The 20,997-nt window shown below is 38.1% G+C and overlaps 1 protein-coding gene across 2 annotated transcripts in view; it reads left to right on the top strand.

Annotated features, from left to right (window-relative positions):
• The window catches only part of CCSER1 (coiled-coil serine rich protein 1), a 616,342-nt gene that overhangs the window by 297,017 nt on the left and 298,328 nt on the right, over positions 1 to 20,997 (top strand). For both annotated transcript variants that reach the window (XM_058025090.1, XM_058025091.1), the window contains exon 7: positions 3,314 to 3,391. In XM_058025090.1, the coding sequence (XP_057881073.1) occupies positions 3,314 to 3,391 (78 nt within the window). The remainder of the gene's footprint in view (positions 1 to 3,313; positions 3,392 to 20,997) is intronic.

Here is a 20,997-nt window from a genome sequence, read left to right as displayed (position 1 = left end):
TAAAACAAAACCAAGCCTGTAACTACTTTAAAACAGCCCTAGAAACAACTGCTCTCACTTCCATCTAGCTCAAATGATGAGAATTGGTCCTCAAACAGGATCCTGACCTTGGATCTCCAAACTGGATGTAGCAATGGGAAAAGTTTGTTCTCTGGGACTTGTTTTCTTCCTTTGTCTCATTATCAGGAAACTTCCTGATCACAGTTTTAACATTGCCCTACAAGGATAAATGATTAGCATGGCCTGTCAGTACCAAGGTACCTTTTCAACTGCACAATAATAACGATATATATTTAGACCGATTCTAGAAATTAGAATAAAACCTAGTGTTGGTCTTTGCAATCATGGAAGATTTATTGGCAAAATTCTAATAATGTCATTTTTCTGGATATTAGCAGCCTGTTCCAAACAAACAAAAAAAAAGGCCTAAAAGCACTGATAGAAATGCTCACACAGCTTGGTTTTTTTTTTTGTTTTCTTTTTTTTTTTTTTACATGGGCAGGATGGTATTTTTCCAAACTGTTGTTCTGAGAAATACTTGAATTGCTTGGTATTCAGATATTTTGGAAATCTAGTTTAGGTGATTAAAGCTGTGCAAATTTTCTGCCCTCTGGTAAACTGAGAGGTTTCCAGTGACACATGGAAAAGGCTCAGTCAACAAAACCCAGCTGTGCATTTTATGCATAAAAAACACATATTAAAATGATAGTTGCGCAGCAGAGTGCTGCAAAATCAGATGTCCTAATTTTTGCCTAATATTTTGAATTAAGATACAAATTATGTTTATTTAGCATTTGCAATGAGTTATAACATGTAATTATAGCCTCATGGTCTAGCATCTTCTGGTTAATTTATAACTAAAACCTATCAAGTTTATTCTGGTCTTGAAGTGAGTGGCTGCTTTTATGAGAACACAATTGCTTTAGACAACATCAAATAAAAAGTCCCCATTGAGTAAATTCCTCACAGTGATTTTTTTTTAAAATATGTATGGGGAGCTTTAGACTGCGAAGTGTGATTATATAAACACACCACAGAGAGCAAATTTAAGTGGGGAGTGTGGTGTTGATTGAAATTCTTAGTATATTGCTTCAGGAAGGCAAGCTATCAACATCTTTCATAGCAGTGATTAGTTTGTAAGGGTTTGGGGTTTTTAATAGCTTGAGAAACAACCCTTTTGGTGCTGTCTCACTCCGTCCTCCACTATAATAAACTGTGTTAGCGCCACTGGGTTTAATTAATTTACACAGGCACAGATAGTGCTCTGCTTTCCTCAGAGAGGAAAATTACTGAAGGTGTTGGAGGGGCCACTGAGAGTATGTATATATGGACAGCTCTAGGCTCTCCTGCCAGTGCTCCTGTGTGGCCAGACTCCAATTAATTTCAGTCCAGAGGCCGTGTAGTCGTGGTGCCCCTCCCAACACACCCAACAGCCCTTTTGGGTCAGGCATGGAACCACATCACTGTGACATCCGACCTGGGCTGGGTCCTGCCCACTCATCATGGAAGAGCAATGTTTTGCTGAGGCCATCCTCTGGATGTGCCCTGAGGTGTTTTGTGACAGCACCAGCATCATCCTCAGGGCTGTTAAACCTTCCTTCGATTCCAGCTATCCCAGAACAAAATCTGCAGCTCACACTTGGCAGATTTTCCAAGTGATGCTGTTTCAGTGCTTAAAGATGGGTCTGTCCTCTTGCACACTTCTAATTGCACATTAGGGCACTTGATTTGGTTTGGAAATCAGATGCTTGATTTTTTTTTTTTTTCCTATTCTACGTAAATTAAAAGGTGAATTGTCTTCTGCTGAGCTGCTGGCATTTGAGGCAGAGAACATTCCCACAGAAGTGTCCAGTTTTGTCTGCACTCTTTGTTTAATGTAGAACGGCTAAGTTTCACTTCATTTTGTAAATATTACTGGCCAGTTTTCTTGATGATCAGGTGCAGGAGTCAGAGTTAAAATTTGTAGTGTTTCTGAATACAAAGAATACTACAGAGATACTGGCTTTCTGACATGATGCAATCTCTATTCCTCAACATCATCTCTGTGTTCCCTGGGTTATAAATTACCTACATCTTTCTTAGGATATAGTTATCATGTCTTTCTCATTTACTTGCATCCCTATTATTTAGCAAGTAACTGTTGTCTTTTCTTTCAGCTATGGTGTAACTGATAGGTATCTAATTTAACTCACATTTTCTCAGTGGGTGCTAACTTTGAAGTCTCTGTTTTGGATTTGACACAGGGATTTTGTACCCCAAATGTTGTCTTTTTTCATTCCTGACCAGTTGGCTGAGTAAAATGCAGTGTCTCTCCATAAGCATCTTCTGATGAATGAACTGTTAGAAATTTCTGGGTGGAGCAGTGTTCTTCAGTTGCAGAATCTGGATTTATCAAAGGACTTAGAGTAGATTCATAGCGATGCAGAACCAGGTATCAGATTAGTCAAGTGCACAAGTTGAATTTATGAGATCATTCTGCATTGTAATGGTACGTTGTGAAAAGGAATGCACACCTAGGCCAGGCAAACTTGTTGATTTTTAAAAAAATTTCTTAAATTCTGTTTTGTTAGTGGTCATGTTGGATTATTCTAGTTTTCTCCAAAACAACTGTGATATTGTTTATATATATTTTTATGTTCTTCTACCATTCTATATTGTTAAGTGTCACACACTTTAACATCTGTCACATCTGTAAAAATCATGACCTTGCTAAGCAACAAGTTACTGAAATATGATTTGAAGAGAGCGGGGTTCTAGGTCAATCTTTCAGGCATTTTGACTTGACATATCCATCAAAGTATACTGAATTGTTTTCATTTATAATTTTGGTCTTCACTGTTTATTTTCTTGTATTAGTGCTTGTTTGTAAAGTATATTGACTCATGTGAACAGGATCTTTTTTTAAACATTAAACGTAATATTTTCCTGTGATGGATTGCTTTCCTGTTAATATTTCCCTCTAAATATACTGTTAAGCCATCACAAAAATAATTTAAAATTTTATATCATAGTTTCTTTTGAGATGAATAGGTTTTTCTATATTAACAAATATGAACAGCATGTTTGTGTACTTGTGCGTGTGTTTCAGTCTTTGAATGGGGATTAAATTCAAAATAAAATGCAAGTACTTACCCATTAGTGAAATACTTGAACTAATTATAAGCAAATAAAGTACAGGTTGCAGTTGTCAGTCTAATTCTTTTTTATTTCCAGTGCTGTTTTCAAGCTCTTTCATCCCCCTTCCTCCAAAATGTAACAAAGTTGTCCATAGAAGTTGTTTGGAAATGCAAACTCCTGTGTGCCTTTCTTTCAGAGTACGGACATGAGCCCAGCTGGCAGCACAGCCTCCCTCCCTGTCAGCCCCCTTCCTGAGGAGCCCTTGTTTTTCAAGGTACAGTTAATTCATTTCATCATAAATGTTGTCTATTAATCTTGGCTTATCGTGTTATCTGCTGTACTGTGAAGTGCTTATTGTTGCTTCTTCCTTTCCTTCAAATTACTGAGATGCCAGCAGATGTTCTGTGTATATACCATGCAATTTTCAAGAAACACCTAGAATACAATGTTGGTTTTGAATAGTTTTCCAGCAGACTACAGCAGTGAACTGTTATTTTAAAGGCTGTGTTTTTATTCATCATCTCATTTGAGTCTGTGCCTTCCTGTATAAGTGTGTGTCATCAACAGACTTCTCTTTATTTTGTATTTCAAGTATATATTTGAACAAAACAATGATTAGTTTCTCCAAGGATACAGGAGACATTAAAGGTCCGTCAAACAACAGTTCTGGCAGAAGTCCAGTGTAAGCCACAGGCCTGGCATTTTAGTTAATAATAAATGTTGGGACAATGTCCACAACTTCGTGAGGTTTAACCTGTGAGGAGTGAGTTGCCATATGTCACATTTTCAGCTGACGCCGTGGTATCCATGCCTGGGACACAGAATAGCCTTAGGCAGATCCTCTTGGAAGAGATCTCCTGAGGCCACCCAGGTACTCAGAGCAGTGCTGCATCACCTAGCAAAGAGGTCACCTTTCCAGTTGCTCCTTTAGATAATGAAGAGGGAACGTGTGTTTTCAGCACCATTCACTCAACTGGGTGTTGTAAAATGGACTGTTACACTCAGAGGAGTATCCCTTTTAAAATTTGCCCTCTCTCAAGTAAGTTTCCACCTTTTGTGTGCATACAATCAGTTGACTGGGTTGAGTTTTGGTCAGTTTGTGATGATGCTAAGTTAAAGGTGGGTAACTGGAATTAATCAAGTTTGATGATGTAAAGTTTGTGTCTCTCCTGCATGTTCTTCCAGCACAGAAAATAAGTGTCCTTCTGACCTGGCCAAGCCCAGAAAAGAAACTCCTTTTTTCCCCCCATATTTTCAGTGTCTGTGCAGCAGTTGTACAACCAGCCAGCTGATTCTTGCGAGTAGAAGGGTTGAGGATTTTGCTTGCTCAGTTATTTCATCAGTGGAAGTACAGATGGAATATCAGTGCTCAGCTATTCACTAATTCTTATCCCTCTTTTGGGATTTTATTCTTTTAAGACCCATTTCTCAGTCAGATTTGGCTGAAATTGAGCAATGTTTTGCCCAGATACCAGGGTTCACATCTTTATTTCTTTGAAACACTACTTTAAATGCACATTGAAGTCTCCTCAACATTCTAAGTCAGATTCAGTAGTTGAGTCTCCCTGTGCCTGGAAAACCACTAAGATACTACACTTAGAAAGAAATGGGCTGGTCAGCTCAGATAAAGGTGTAATAGCTGAGAAAATCTAACTTCTTAGTTTTCATGCTGAGGTAATCAAACATTGCTCTGTTTGCATTGGGGCACTGACAAGTACACTGTGGTGCCTTTATTTTTTAAGGATATGGTGTACCTATAACCCAAAATGGGTTGTAAGTTACTTATTTGAAGTGGAATAGTTGCTCTTATAAAAAAATAAAGATGTTTTTCATATTAAAAGTCTAGTAGAAATGGTAAAAGAAACTGAAAAATAGGGCCAAGAGCACTACTTAATCTTTCATTTTCAGTCACTTTTCAAACCAGGAAACATTTTCCTTTGCAATTCAAGTAAAATAAATGGAGTTCAGACCAGGAAAAAGTTAAGTGCATTTCACAGCATTTAGTAGAAATAAAAATAATATAAAATGTAACAGTTTCTGTTATTTCTCCTTGGCTCATTCCAAGAGAGAGCACTGTTGTTCCAGCTGTAATGTCAATGAATGGTTTTACAAGCCATAACCTTCTCTGAATACTGTCAGTCAATAATATTGGCTTTTGATGACGGGATGGTGCATTTCCCTTGGCAACATGATAATAACCTCTCCCACATCCTTGCTGTAGAGAAGGAGATTGAAAAGGAAATTCCATTCTGTGGTTCGGAAAGCACAGGTGTAACGAAGCAGGGCCCTATCAACTGCCTCTCTTTGGGACAGTTGAAGATCTCTGAGCTAATGAGCTTTTATATTAGACTGTGAAATGGAACCAAGCCTGGGTTCTCAATCATACCTGGTTTTATACCAAGAAAGAGAGCTGTCCTTCTTTGTATTTTAATGATTTGCCTTCAAAAGAAACTCTGCATTTCCCCATAAGGAAAGAATGCAAATCCTGTCGCCATACTCTTCTTGTATAGCCAACTTCACCAAAGCAGATGCCTGTCATTTTTAGTCCCACAGGATAAGTGCTGGAAAAATATGGAGAACCTAAGCTTGTACAAAGCTTGTACAAAACCATTTTAAGATTTTGAATTTAATCTAATGAAAGTTAGAAGTCAGGTTTCCCTGGAAGTACTTGTAAGTTGCATCTCAGCTCTGCTAACACCAACCTCAGCTACTGTTCTCCCAATATGTTGCACATGCTCTGACTTGTAGCAGAAAGGTCCAAATTATATAAGACCCTGCTCAGGAGTGTTTGGAGCAAGATGTTTTCCGGTGCAGCAAGGGATAGTCCACCTGAGTCCATCAAATACCATTACTTTAACTGAGGCATTGTACTTTACTTACATCAAGACAGTACCTTTAAAAGTGATCACTGATACCCAGCAAAAGGAGTAGAAAACAGTTGGGTAAGAAATAAAGGTAGCCAACTCCAGAACTGTTGAATCCTAACAGCATCCAGGAGAAAATTACCAGATAAACATATACTTAATGCCATTCAGCAACCATTCTTCCATAACTGTTGTAACTAGTAGATTTGGTTTTCTTTGAGGAAAGGGGCAACTTTGCACAGCAGCCAGTACAGCCAATTTTCTGTGCAGCTTTGGGTTCCTTCTCCTTGTGGAGTTAGCAACACACAGATGTTCAGAGCAGTCTTCCTTAGCTGTGCTCTTCAAAATCTTAGCAAAAATTCTGTTCAGCCCTGTACGCAGACATTTTGGCAAAATGTTTCTACAACCATTTTTGATAAAGCCATCATAGGCATTTCTTTTTAATGAGGGTTTTTTTCAGCTTTCAATCCTCTGCTGTTTTCCATGTGTTTAGAAATGGAAGATCTTTTCCTGTATTGTAGAAAAAGTTTATTTCTCTGCTCAGAAAAGAACATCTTGTTGGTGGTTTTGCACTTAAACTTTGAAATAGGTAGGATCTTCTTTTGTTGAGAAGATTTTTCTTCTCTCCTTTTATAATATTTCTTTAAGAATTAGGTCTTTGTCTTGTGGGAAAAAGTTATGTCGCAATTGAAATATTCAAGAACTAAGAATTTGGAATATAATGGAGTAGAATAGTATTTGTCATGCAACCTTAAGTGTTACTCTCTGTTGTAATAGCAAAACTGTAGCTGGCTCAAATGTGAGTGACTTTTAATTATGAGTACTTACATCTGCTCTCATTAGCTGGAATTAAAAATAATCCTGCCTTTCATTTAGAAGATAAGTGAAGGAGTGGGTATTTCTAAAAGGTCAACTTAGCAAGCAATGTCTCATCCATTTTTTAGAACCTGTTCTTTTCTCCTACTCATTATCCTGTGCTTCATTATAATAGTATTTTATTATTTTTAAATTATTTTAAAATATAGTGACAGTCTTTTAAGATGAGATCTATGACAGCCATTTGGTAGTTCAAATATCTAATATTAGCTAATTATACATTATCTGTTGTAATGAGCATCAGTCTCACTGGTTATTAGTCACAGCCAAGTTTTTAATAATAACCATAATAGTAATTTATTGTAGAGATGTTTAATTGTGTCTCAATTCTGATTAATCTCAACCATGCTTTACTAATTGGCATTAAATGAAAGAAAAAAATTCCTCCATTATTTCCTTTCTCCTTTGAGGGAGCTGAGAATTTCCTTCAGTATTTATTATCCTACTGTGTTCTGATTTCTGTAATTAATACCCTTGATGCAAATTCCTTCAGTAAGAAAACAGAAGTGCCAGGTCAAGTAGCAAAAGCTGACAGTCCTCAGTAGTGTTGCCACTGCTGTAGGTCTGGTAAAGTGTAATTTGTACTAAATTATGTCTATACTTAGAGGTTTACTATTCTTCCTGCAGCTTTACAGGCTCTGGAAATGCAAATCAGTGCAGTTCATTAATGGGCATGAGCTCTGGCAGCTCCTGACATTTGTGCCTAGAATTAGCAAGAGATAAATTATCCATTTGGTCTGTAATCACAGTTTAATTTTGCAGCAGATATTTGGAATAATCAATATGAAAGGCACAGTGATGACTTCTGTTTAGCCCAGGGAATTGATCTTTCAGAGTGGGGCTTTGTATTTCTAGGTGTAGAATGAGATCTTTTCTTAACTTACTCAGCAGTGATGACAGCAAGCTGGGCCTGTAGTTCCTAAAGCTTCCTATGCTAGTTGACACAACCAGCTTATTTACCCACTCTACCTTAAATGCACTATTTTGAATATTTTAAGTATTTGCTGACACTTCCTTAAATGAAGATTTTAATTGTTGCTTTGTGTTCAAAATAGGCTCTGAAATAATCACGCAGACCTTGTGACCCCATGGCAGATGGAGCAGACTAGGGTTCAGTGATGCTCTCCACTGGGCTGGAGGCCTCAGTAGCTCTCATCCCTCTCTTTCCACCTTCCAGCTGAATTTCTGCTTCTGCTGAGAAGCATCTGAAGCCTCTGTGGTTTTGGTTTTTTGTTTGTTTTGGACATGTTTTTGATATTTTAGTAAAGTGAGTAGAGTTGTAGAAGTATGACTCACACAACCCCACCTTTACTCTTCTGCTGCCTCAGTCTCCATCCTATTTTAGACCGGTCTATCACCATTCTTCAGTGGTTTAATCGATTCCTCCCACTCTTAATTGTTCTCCCCCATGTCAGCATTTCCTTTCTTTATGACTCTTGTGCTGGTATAGCACAGACTTTTAAAAGCCACATCAGCACAGCAGCTTTCTGCCTTTGGTGCAAGCCTTCCATTTTGTCGTTTCTCAAAAAGATGTATACATCTGATTTCTTTCACAGTCTTTATCATCATAGGATATGAGATCTTGAACAGCACTGAATTAGTTTTGAGGGGAGGAGTGTGAAGTAGGTATTATGGGCCCTGTTACAAGAAGCTTCTGTGCATTTATTCCCTGTTTTTTCCTTTTTCTCAGTAACTCTGTGCACATTTTTCTTAAGAAAAAGAGCTCTGCCAGCAAGTCTGTCTGAATACAATCACATCACCTGTTTATGAATAAATTAAACATTTTTTTATTGTGGGGAGTGTAGGTACATTGGTAGTTTCCTAGTATCCCTGATATATTTACTAAATACTAACATATTTACTAATGACTAAAAGGATCAACAATGAGACTGGGAACTACACATGTATTGCTTGATTTCTTTCTTCTTCTATGCCTTGATCATAGTTCCCTTTCTTTCCAAATTTTATGTGCATATATTTTTAGTGTATTCTCCTTGGTTTTATTGAGGCTTTCATCACAGGTTCACCACTAGTTCAAAATTAAAATTCCTGTCTTAGGCAAAACTGATGCTTTAAATGCTGTAAATTCAGTTATTTACTCAATCAGCCACATATAGGACAATTATTAATGTATGTCCTATTAAAATCTTCAAAAGCAACCAGAAACCCAAATGATGCTTCAACAAAGGCATGCAGAAGGATCATAATTACTTTTTTTTCAGTTAATATGGCTTCCAGCAAAACTTAACATTTTATATAATCAGCACTGCAAGGGTAAATATTAGGTTCATTCAGGTTCTTTCCCTCAGGCAGGCACAGGCTCACACAATGACTTCTGATGCATACCTACAAAGTAAGCTTTTCCTGCTGAGTACTCTATATCCAAGATTTAAAAGTCATAAAACTTGTAACATTATGGGTTGCTGACAAGATTTTATCACTAAGACTATGAAAAAAGATTTTCTTGAAACTCCATGGGAGGATTCTGATACACCCAGCAAGAGCACTTAAAGTGCTAATCTAATCATCTCCATACAGACAGTAAATCCTCCTAATTTCCCTTGTCATGGGACTGACTGATAGGCATAAGGAAATCTGGGGGAGTGTTGAGGAATCCATGGAGTGCAGGCAGCTCGGGGGGGAGCTGCAGGTTCAGCTCTGCAGGACGGGAGCCTGAGCCCCAGGCAGGAGGCACAACAAAGGTCCCAGGTGCCCATGGTGACTGACACTCAGGAGCTGATGATTCCAGGCTTGCCTGCACTCACTTAGACTGTGCGGGTGTAAAAGCCCAGGATTTTTTATTTGGGGCTGCACCTTGGAGGCACCAGTAGAGCTGTGATTTGTTCTTTCGTTACTGCACCATGATTAAATGGTGTTAAGGATCATTAGAAGTCTGAGACTGCTCTGGGAAACCTGGTGTGACTCTGTGAGTGTGGAGGGTGTAGCTGGAAAAGGTTCTAAGTCCCAACTCAGGGGCTGGCAGAGGAGCTCCTGGATGGTCAGACAGGGAAGTTTCCTTATCGGGCATTTGTAAAATATGGTGCATGGGCTTTTTGTTTGTTTGGGGTTTTTTTTTTTTTTTTTTTTTTTTTTGGATTGTTGTTTTGGGTTTTTTTTTAGTAAGCAGACTCATTGTAAAGAGTTCAGAATAAAATTTCATCTAAATCAATGGCACAGTGCCCACTGACTATAGTGACATGTGCCATCAGGCCATGGATGGCATGGATTGTTTCAGAGGCATCAATTACTTTAGAAGTGAAAATGTTCATCTGTGTTGACCATTTTAACCCCATCAATTATTTTGAAGGTGAAAATGTAAATCCATTTTGACCATTCCAACCCAAGAGTAATTTCTGCAGTTGTTGGAAATGAGATAAAATTCAAGTGCTTTCATCAATTATGTTCAATATAGTGAAAATGTAGAACTGTTTGCAATGCAGGAGTTTATTTAATAATAATTATTCATTTCCAGCATGTGTTACAGCAATGAATGTTTTCTTCCTCGGATAAATTAAACAAACTGGGGACTTAAAAATGGGTTTTGTACATCTCAGATGTGTATTCTCACTGTAGCAGGTCCTCTCTCTCCCTTTCTGGCCAAGGACTGCTGTTTTTTTCATTCAGAAAGCCTTTGAAAATCATAGGTGTGGAAACTTGACATGTTTTTAACAAGAAGTTTTGACTTAGTGAAATTAATGATGTTAAAAGGAAAACATCTGATCCTTGATTCTTCTATTATAACATGTATAAACAGCTTTCCCAGTACTGAGTAATGTTAATGACCCAGCCATGTGTTTTCAAACATAATCCATTACAGTAAGACATTGAGGGTTGGCATTTTGAAGTCCTTATCAAGTTAAATGTCTCAAAAGTATGACACTAAAAATAACTGACTGACTTTCAGAATGTTCACCGAGAGTTTAAAGAGGCAGACATTTTTGTGAGCAATTTAGACAGCCATTAACTGAAATTAAGGACAAGATGTAATTGCTAACACATAGACACCTTGTGCCACTTCTGAAAGCTCTATCCTGCCTTTCCTCTGGCTAACTTTCTAGCAGAGCCAATTATTGACAGGCGATGAAAGCTGTTGTGCTGTAGTTTGATTTTTGTTGTCTCCCTATTTTCTTTTCCATTTAACTTTGTGACTTGATCATTCTCTGTCCCTTGGTAAGTTATTAACTCCTTTGTGAGCCACTTGTTTATAATGAGCTGTTTAGTTTTACTGAGGAATGTGGCTGGTCTGGGAGACTTTGGCCTGATGAATGGTGACTTAAATTGTTAGGTAGGGTCTTCAGAAGTGCTGTTACTGTTTCCACCAAACTTTGCATTGTTGTATAACATTAAAGCTGATTCTGTGAGAAAAAAAAATATTTCCTCCTGTATTTAAAGATTATAATATCATTTTGGTAGTACTGGGGTAAATTTCTTGGTTTTGAAAGGATTAGTATACTCTGATTTTAAACCATAGCATGTCCATTCAGTTTATTCTCTGCCCTTCTCCTTGCTCCTGGTAGAGTTCAATACTTTGATTATTGGTAGTGAAATATATTTGTGTGCCTAAAGTAAATTTTTAGTGCCTTACCATTTTTTTAAGAACCATGAAGTTTCTTCCACTTTTTTGACACACTTTTTTTAAAAAAGAGGACAGTTAAAAGGCTATCTTTGTTGATTGAAATTTTCTCAAATGTGGCTGTATGAACTGTCTCTTAACAGTAGTCCAGAAAAGTTGTGTCTCTTCATGTGTATGGAATAAGAAATCTATTTATTCAGACTTCTTCATTTAACAGAGATCTTAATAGGAGTCCTGAAAGGCACTGGGGATAGAGACAATGGAAAGTATCAGTTGTAATTATTTTTAAAATGTTGGAAACTCAGTCTTAAGGCTGTGGGCTTGTTGCATTGTTGTCATGGAGAGCACCTATAAGAAAATGCCTACTGTGAGTATCTGACAGATAATGTTGACAATTTAGAAAAAACCACTAAGTTTCAGACAATTTAAATTTTCAAAATATTTCTTAACATATGGATGAAGACATGATTCACTTAAAAATTTTGTTGAAAAAAATGGTCTAAAGGAAAAAGAGCATGGCCTTTGTGGTTGAAGGAGTTGATAATGGGAGGGAAGAAATCTCATAAACAGACTTAATCACTTCATTTTGTCCTAGTGAATAATGAACTAAATATTCAGCAGATTTTTTTTTTAATTTGATATTTTCAAGCAGGGCTGAATGCTGTAGATGAGAAGGAATACCAAATTTTTAATTTGGATAATATTTGCTAAGCGTTTCAAACTTGTACAGCTGTGTGGTATACTGATAGCTTTGTGATAATTGTATCATTAGAGTTAGCATCTATCATTAGAGTTCTGAAAGATTAAATTAAGATTAAGGAGAGTGCAGTGGAAAAAAGTTTTCTTTAGGTGCATATCTGATTACCTTTTGTTGTAATCATTACATTTGTGGATGTTGTCATTAACCAAGAAAGGAATGAACAAGCACGTCTGATTGTTGTTTATTTTGGGTTTTTCTGCACAGTTTCATATTTAGGTGTAGTGGAGAAGCACATCATCCTCCCCATGACTGTACAGGGTAATATTTATTTCTGGTTCTTCAAACAAGTTGCCATTTTTTTTTTCAGTAAGTCAGTAAAAAGATGTAAAGTTTTGGATGTGTGTGGGGGGAGTGTTTATCTACAGCTGAACCAAGGGAAAATTTTGGAATGAAGATGAAATAGTTTTTACAACCAACATGAAACAAAGATGTTTCCTGAAGTTTTCTATTTATTGTTCATTAAAATACCTAAAGCCTTACGTTTTCATAGGCTGGTATGTCTGCATCAAATTTAAAATGCTTAGGAAACATAGACTAACTGGAAATCTGCAGGGGATAATAATGTATCATAGAAAAGCAGCTACAATGGGAACCAAGAGAAAAGAGAAATAAGGAAACTGGTAACAGTGAAGTTTAAAATAAATTAGTTACTTTGGCATGCCCATGTTACAGAATGTAGGAGATTCACAAACACAAATTAAAAATTTCTTACTACTATGAAAGAAAAAGTTTATAGATAATAAATACTGCTTTTTTTCTGGTGTTGCAGATGTGAAGTAGGATGAAGTTGGGATACTGTGTAAGGGGGGAACTTGGACTAAAAAGTTGATTTATTAATATTTCTCAGGGATTGTTTGGATTCCTTTAGGTCAGTTCTCTTTGATCAAATCTTCAATCTCTTTGGATGGAAATGTTCCTGCAGTTGGGCTGGCATCATTGTGCAGGCAGTTTTGGGTTTGCTGCTTTGTCCGTAGTGAGCTCTGCTCACTGAGCAGCACTGGGAGGAGGGATTTTGTGCAACCTGACCACTTAAATGAGAGTTGTCATATCAATGCAAAATTAAATTTGGAGAAGAAACAGTTTTCCTGTACCATGGGGTACAGGACATATTTCCGGACACTCTTGAGCCTGGTATGAAACAAGCAGATCATAATCTGTGTCATTTGGTCACCTCAGGTCTAAGCGGCAAAGCCTTTAACTCTGATACTATTTGTCAGAATTAGAAATGGCCAGAATGGTACTTATGGCTTCTTGTATCTTCATTATTTTGCTTTATGCTTTGCTGTATTCCTGAGAATCATCTTTCAATTGCATGTTGGTGTATTTTTTATTTATTGCCATGTTTATAAACATTTTGAATGAATAATATATATATGGGCTTTTACGTTATGAGTTCTTTAAGCCTTTTGCTTCAGTCTCCTCTTCTGAATGTCTTTATCCTCTTTCCTTGCACGACCACAGAATGGTTGATTCCAGTACTCTTCATTTCCATAATTATCTTAGTGATGTGTGAGGATGAATGCAAATTTGTTAGCAGAATGATAATTCCTTATCATAACAAGGAAAAAACCCACAGAAATAGCTGTCCATAAATTAAGTCAGCATTATATTGGGTTTAATCTTTTATAAAGGGTTGTGCACCTCTTAGACAGAAAGAGGTCCTTAGAGTAAATGAAATTAATTGGGGAAAAATTAACAAATGTTATGAAGCTGTCATTTTTTTATGTGTCAGTACCACAGTCATATAAATGCTACTCACATGTTAACTAGATGTCTTCAGCATGCAAATTTGATGGGACTGATCATCATAAATATTAATTACTTCTGCGGTGCAGAGGCTTTTGCAAACACTAATCCCTGTAGCACTCCTATAGGGTGGAGAGGTGTTATCTTCCTTTCACAGAAAGAGGCTTGCGCTGTTTGGATTGGTGATCCTGCCTGCTGCCCCGGTCTCGGGCTGGGAAAGTGATCCTGCTTTTCCTGGCTTCAATTTCCAGTTGTTAGTAGTTCCGCACTGACCTGTGTCTTACTCAAAGAGCTAATATTCCTACTCAGAAGAAGAATTCTGGAACTCCTTTCCTGCCACACTGGGAAGTGAAGCCCACTCTGCAAACAGATTTCCCCATTCACAGTCTGGTGTAGGGAAAGATGACTTCTCTTTATTTAAAGAAGTGGCATCTGAGGAATATTTATTATGTTTTAGGATAGCTTTCATTACAGCATTAAACAGAAAAGTCATGGGTATTGTGTGATGCTTCAGTTCTTTCTAGTATAATGAACTTTTTTTTTGCTTATAGGAATGGAAAGATAACATGAAAAATAGTTTGTATATACAAACAGACAAATACACACTATTATTTGTTGGGAAATATAAAGTGTTAACTACTCCTTTGTATAGTTTTTTATTTTCTATATGGAGAGTCCTTCTCATCTTGTAAGGAAATGTTTATTTTTTGGTTTTTTTTTCTGTTTTATGGTTTTGGGGTTTTTTCCCATTGGGTGTCTGTACCCCAAGGGCTTTAAGTCTGGAAACATCAAGAGCAGAGTAAGAAAATTTAGTGGCTCTTCTGGCACAAGGAGATGAGTTGCAAGTGTCCATCATTATTCAGTCCCTCTTCTCATATATTCATACATTTATTTTGTGACTTATGGAAATGATAATTATTTGTACATAAGAAAGTCCTGCACACCTTTATGAATCATTCAAAGCAGCAGTGCAAGCAGGCTTTGTGGATGCAGTTCCGTTGAAAGAGTATTCCCAGAAGGGTCCAAAAAGGCAAAACTGAATCTAAGCAAGTGCTTCCCTCACCAGGGAAGAGTTTTAATTTAAATTGGCTTATGATAGTGATTTAAAGGACATCAAATGTTCTTCTGTGATGCATCTACATTTGACTGCCCAATTGCAGTAGCTTCATCCCTTCAGGCTCTATTGGCAGTCTAAAAAAAAATAGATGTAAGGATGTGAACTGGAGTGCAGCTGATGATATTGTTAGGTGCCTTTGTGCCTGTGACTGGATGGTTTGTCACAAGAAAGGTAAGAAAGGTGACTGCTAGCAAAGGTGGCATTTAATGGCAGCGTGAGCCTAATGGCAGAGAAAGAAGTAGTTAAGAAACAATCACTTGATTTAAAGAAAAGGTCAGAAGCAAATGAAGGACCTGCTCTGTGTATCTGGTGATTCTGGAGGCTCTTGTGTGCCAGAGGTTTGGGCTTTATTTATTTCACTCAGGAGGAGTGAAAGGGAGCCTGAGCCCAGCAGTTCCAGGCTTTCTGAGATGTCCAGTTAAAAATTGGTGAATGGCTGGACAGATGTGTAATGTCAGATGGACCATGCCACTTGTCCCCCTGTTAATGAAGGATTGACTCTTCCTCAGATCCATTCCAAAGCATCCTGTGTGCACATAGAGGACTGACCTATAGTTCAGTCCAGTGACTGAAGCATTAATTGAAACTACCATTCTAATCAACATGACTAATATTCTCCTTTGTACCTGCATTAGTCTAAAGGCAGAATAACATAGAAGAGATACTTGTAACCTGACTTTTCTACATTTCAATAACTAAGTGCTGCCAGGGAAATTCATCAAAGGGTTCATCTGAAAAGATTTCCCTGCTGGAAAAGATTTCCCCTACATAAACTGTGCTGTGCTACTCTTTGTAATTTTCAGCCCTACCAGGCTTATCCGTTTTGGGGTTTTGTGGTTTTCTTTTCCAGCTGAGATGCAGTTTTCATAAAATGAAATTAGGCTTAAGAATGGCTGAAGGAACTTGGATTAAGGAAGTTCTGTTCCTTTGAATGAATCAAGTAACACCTTCATTTCTTAGTATGGGGCTGTCAACAGGATGGAAGAAGCCCACTGACTGTCATGCTGTGGTTCATGCAACATTATGCTGTGGAGCAGAACAGAGCATTTAGCAGCAAAACCAAAATGTTTGCAACAAAGATGTTTAAAGAACTGGCCAGTTGTTAAGTTCAATCAACAGAAGCTATCTTTCTTTGCCCTGCAAGAGTTCAGTTTATGGAAAGATAGAATGTAAGAGAATAGTGCAGAAAGTAATCTCACACCTGAGGAGTTGCCGCTGTACTAATCACCAAAGATTAAGAACAAGCCTGCCCTTAATAAGCCACAGCTGTTTCCAATAGGAAGAAGAGTGCTACAAAAGAGTAAGTTAGCTAGCTGAAGAGAGTTAGTTAGTTGTGCTGTGAAGACGAAGGAGTCAGTGCTGTGAGATGCCCATGAGAAATCATATAGAAGGTATGAGACTTTTGCAATATGATGACAACACAGTTTATCAAGCAGCTCTTTCCATCTGATTGCATGATAATCTCTTTTTTGTTGTTATTGTGGTTTGTTTCCTTTCTTAAATAACAGCATGTTCATAATTTTGTCTACTTGAGTCAGTTTTGTCTCTGTGATATCAACTCTTAGAAAACAATGATACTGCACAAAATATCACATAGCTAACACCAGAAAAATCTCTCCTTTATAAATGTTTTACCTAAGAGAGAGGGATCAAATACAGTCTGTGATGTGACAGTTAATGTTAATCCTGTTTTTAAATAAAAATCCTTCTGTGTTACATGATGAGAAACCCTGCTAATAAGAATAGAGGATTCCTCTTGTGCCATTGCAAAAAGATTTGGAAAAGATGAGCATCGTGGGAAATATTACTGTGTCAAACAAGCTTCTTGTGGATTGACTCTTTCACAGTCTTTCAGGCAATTGAATTTTTACAAGTAAGGATTTGGAAGCTTGTTGGGATTTTACAGTGAGCTGATTGTATTTCCTACTGTGATTAGGAAATGCAGCAGCACAGCTTTGTCCCCAGTGGTGTTATTAGGAGTCTCTTGTGTTTTAGGCTGATTGCCCCTTGTTACTCTTTTGATCAAAAAAGAACTCTCTCAATGCTCTGGGCAAAAGGTGATAACCTTTTCTGATGTTAAATCAATTTGGCATCAAAATTAGTGTTTACAAGTATCATGGTGATATAAACAAATGTAATTCAAAGAAACACAGAAATTGGTGACACTTACTTAAGCTACAACTTCAACTGTAAATTTATTTAAAAGCACTCTAAGAGTCTAATTGATAAAATTACTAGAAAATAGTTTTTAAGAGATCTGAACTCCTAGTCACTTACCTAAGAGTATGACAATGTTGCAGCCTTAGCAGAATGATTTACTTGTTAAGATAATATTGTTTGTACTGTTTGTTAGTCATCTCACTGAGTCTGACTAGCACTGGATTCTTGATATTTCAACAAGGATCTAGAGTTTTCTAAAAGGCCCATGCAGTTTTCCCACAGAGATGGAATATTGTTGCTTTCTTTGTTTAATTTTAGAGTTGTGTGAATAATGCTGTGAACACGTTAAGTATGAGAGGATCATGGATCAATTATAATTTCAACAGAGAAGATTTGGTAATACAGAATAGAATTTGCTAGTTCAAAATGACCTTGTTTTAAAGTTGTTCAAAGAAGGGATGGAAAATACATCTGTGTAGCAGATGACCTACAGAATGAATTGCATGCTTGTTAATCTTTATTAAATGTGTGAAATTCTTAAGAGTATTCAAAAAAGCACTGCAACAAACTATGTACTGTGCAGATAGGCTGCCGTACACTGTTGGGCAGACATGAACTTGTTGGATGGCTTTCTCAAGGTCATAAACCTCCCAATAGATCTGAACATCCCTGGTTCTTTTCTGTAACAAGTTTATGACTATTTTTTCAATTTAAAAAAAATCTTGAGATTTTTCTAATTTAAAGTAAAAACAATTATCAGGGAAGAGTACAGCATGGAGTTGTGACTTTAACAAAAAGCTTGGCAGTGACAAATCCAGATCTCATGATCTTGTTACCTGGTCCTTCTCTGGCTTAATCTCTTTTCCAACTCAGTATAGTGATAGGCTTCCAGAAGTAGTCACGTTCCAGCCTTGCTTCTCTTTTGCCATCACATTTGTTTGAGAGATCTCTGTTTTGGTTTTACTCTGCTTGCTTGCATACAGATGAGAAATGAGCTGAGGTTGAGGAAAGGGCAGTGAGACCTGGTCTCTTGGCACAGAACCTGCTGATTCTGATTAATTATTAATTGCACTATAAGATCAAAGTGACTTGCACTAAGTTCTGCAATTAGTTTAATAAAAACAAAACCAAAAGCCAGCCAAGGCCAAAAACCATGACAACTTTTTTCCTTGTGTGACAAGCTAGAGCAAAATTATCTGAGTGAAACAGCTTTCAGTAAAGCTGTGGGTGACCATGATCTGGTCTGATCAAGAACAAATAAGCATACAGCTTCAACTAGAATATGCTCCCACTGGAAGGATAACCAATGGAAAATCAAAGATGCCTGGAATGAGGATGTAATTTGTTGGATGGTGGTGGTTTGGTACACAGAGAAGCTCCACGAGATTTACCGAAGACATGTTACAGGCAATAGGAGTGAAATAGAGAATTCCATTTTTCATGACTGTGTGCTGGTTTTGGCTGGGCTAGAGTTAATTTTCTTCCCAGGGGCTGTATTTTGGATTTGTACTGAACATGGGGTTGATAATACGGGGATGTTTGTGTTATTGCTCAGCAGGACTTACAGCCAAGGCCTTTTCTGGTTTTTGTACTGCCAGGGAATTTAGAGGTGTGTGGGAGGCTGGAAGGAGACAGAGCCAGGCCAGGTGACCCAAACTGACCAAAGGGATATTCTAGACCGTGTGATATCATGCTCAGTGTGTAGAGTGAGGGGAAAGGAGAAAATTTTGAGTGATGCTGTTTGTCTTCCTAAATAACTGCTACCTGTGATGGGGCCCTGCTGTCCTGGAGGTGGCAGAACACCTGCATTGGAAGCACTAAATGGATTCCTTGTTTTTTTTCGCCTGTGGCTTTTGCTTTCCTTGTTAAATTGGTGGTTTTTTCAACCCATGAGTTTTATAGCTTTTGCCCTTGTGGTCCTCTCTTTGGTCCTGCTGGTGAGGGACTGAGTGAGTGACTGTGTTTGGTTGCTGGCTGGGTTAAACCCAGCAACACAGGCATTGCTCTTGTCACAGAGAAAATTCAATTTAATAATAGAACATAGAAGGTAGTGGAGTGTTATGGGAGATGCTGAAGCCAGGCCTGTAGAACAAGATAACTCCCATGGTAAAGGGGCAGCTGAGGAGTGACTGTAGTTCTCTTCAGTTATCCCTAGAAAACTCAAAAGTTTCCTCTAGAAGTTTCTTGAAAATTTGTATGTTTTTGTTTTAATCCTAGCAGACCTTCTAAGCTGTGTTAGTTAAAGACCATTTAGACTTTATGGAGTTTTAAGAAAGTTTTATATAAAGTGTATTTATTAAAAGGTTTACTAGCAGGCTCCCTGGGGAATTGATTTCACCCTGATACCTACCCACCCACAGATACAGGTGTACATTTCTTACAGACATACTTATTGTAAACATGCTGTCAATTTCTAGGTTGCTTTTTCTTTTTTAATTACAGCTGTTGTTTTTCAGAGCTGCATCTGTGTAGCTCTCAACAGCAGCCTACTCATCCTCTCTTTCTCCTTTGTTTCATAAGAAAAAAGACATTAAAAGAAAATGTGAGGAGAAGTAAATCAAATGCCAATCAAAGGCTTTTATCAAGAGCCCCAGGAGAAGAGAGGGTTGAATCTACCTGTGATTATCCAAAAAGAATGCTGGATTTTCCTTCTCTTTCTGGGTGTACAAAAGGCAGAAGTTGAAGGGGTGAGAATTTCCATTTGTGAATTACAAAAATGTGTTTAAATTGCAGCTAGTGCGAGCTTTCTGCTATATTAGTAGTTTATTTATAGAGAAAGATGGCTTTGGGTTTAAGGTACAAAATTGAAATTCAGAGGATATGTATCTTCTGGCCCAGAAACACCATCTCTTCCTGGGGGAAATAATGTAGGTGATTTAAATTCTATCTGCAGAACTGCCAGAGTACATTTATTCTTTTTAGTGGTATAGTCAGACTAATTTTTATTAAACCTTTTAAGTGCTCAGAAGGCAGCCATGGTATATATGGCAAAATACTTGTTCTTGGAAGTGGTGTAGATGGCAAAGTGTGTAAGAATAGAGCAGTGAACATGATCCTGGAGGCTGCATTCTGAAAACCTGCGAGAGCTGAAAACCTGGTGTCGTGGTTTGACCGGAAATGGGACATCTGGGATATGTTGTTTTTGCTGTAGTCACCAATGGGTGGTCGGATTTTAAGATGAGCACCTGGTTTGACCAGTGGGGTATTGTATCCGCCTCTTGAGACTATAAACCCAAGGAGTTAAAAGCAGGGCTCTTGTCCTTCAGAGCCCTCTTGGGATTTCCGGCGCGAAGGAGTTGGGTCTCTCCCCCGGCCCAGTTGCTGGCTGGGCTGGGGGAGGGGAAAGGCACGTGCCCATCTACGGTAGGCCCAGATTTGGTGGAAGGGTGGGGGAGCATCGAGCGACCTGTTTATTCCCCTGCCCCCCTTTTTGGAGACGGAGAGAACGCAGCCTGTGCTGTTACCTTGAAACTTGATATCATGTGCCGGCAGCACGGCTGGGAGGAGAAGGGGGGGGGGCGAAGGGGGGCGCAGCGAGCAGCCCAGTGGCCTGGGAGAGGTTTTAACCCTTGTGGATAGTGAGAACTTCACGGAACATTACCTTTCCTAGGAAAGGGATAAGAGTGGAAGATGAAGGAAGAAATAGGCCAGTAAGGGGGTCTGGCAAAGAGAAAGAGAGATGTTGAAGGAATGGGGGAAGATGGAGTGGCAGTTTTGCTGGACTCTTTTGTTGTGTAGCCATGGACTGTTTCCTGGTGATACAGAGGCTGCATTGCAGGGGGAA

The sequence above is a fragment of the Melospiza georgiana genome, chromosome 5 (assembly GCF_028018845.1).
Source record: "Melospiza georgiana isolate bMelGeo1 chromosome 5, bMelGeo1.pri, whole genome shotgun sequence".
NCBI classification, from domain to species: Eukaryota; Metazoa; Chordata; class Aves; order Passeriformes; family Passerellidae; genus Melospiza; species Melospiza georgiana.
This window is presented reverse-complemented; position numbering and strand designations above follow the sequence as displayed.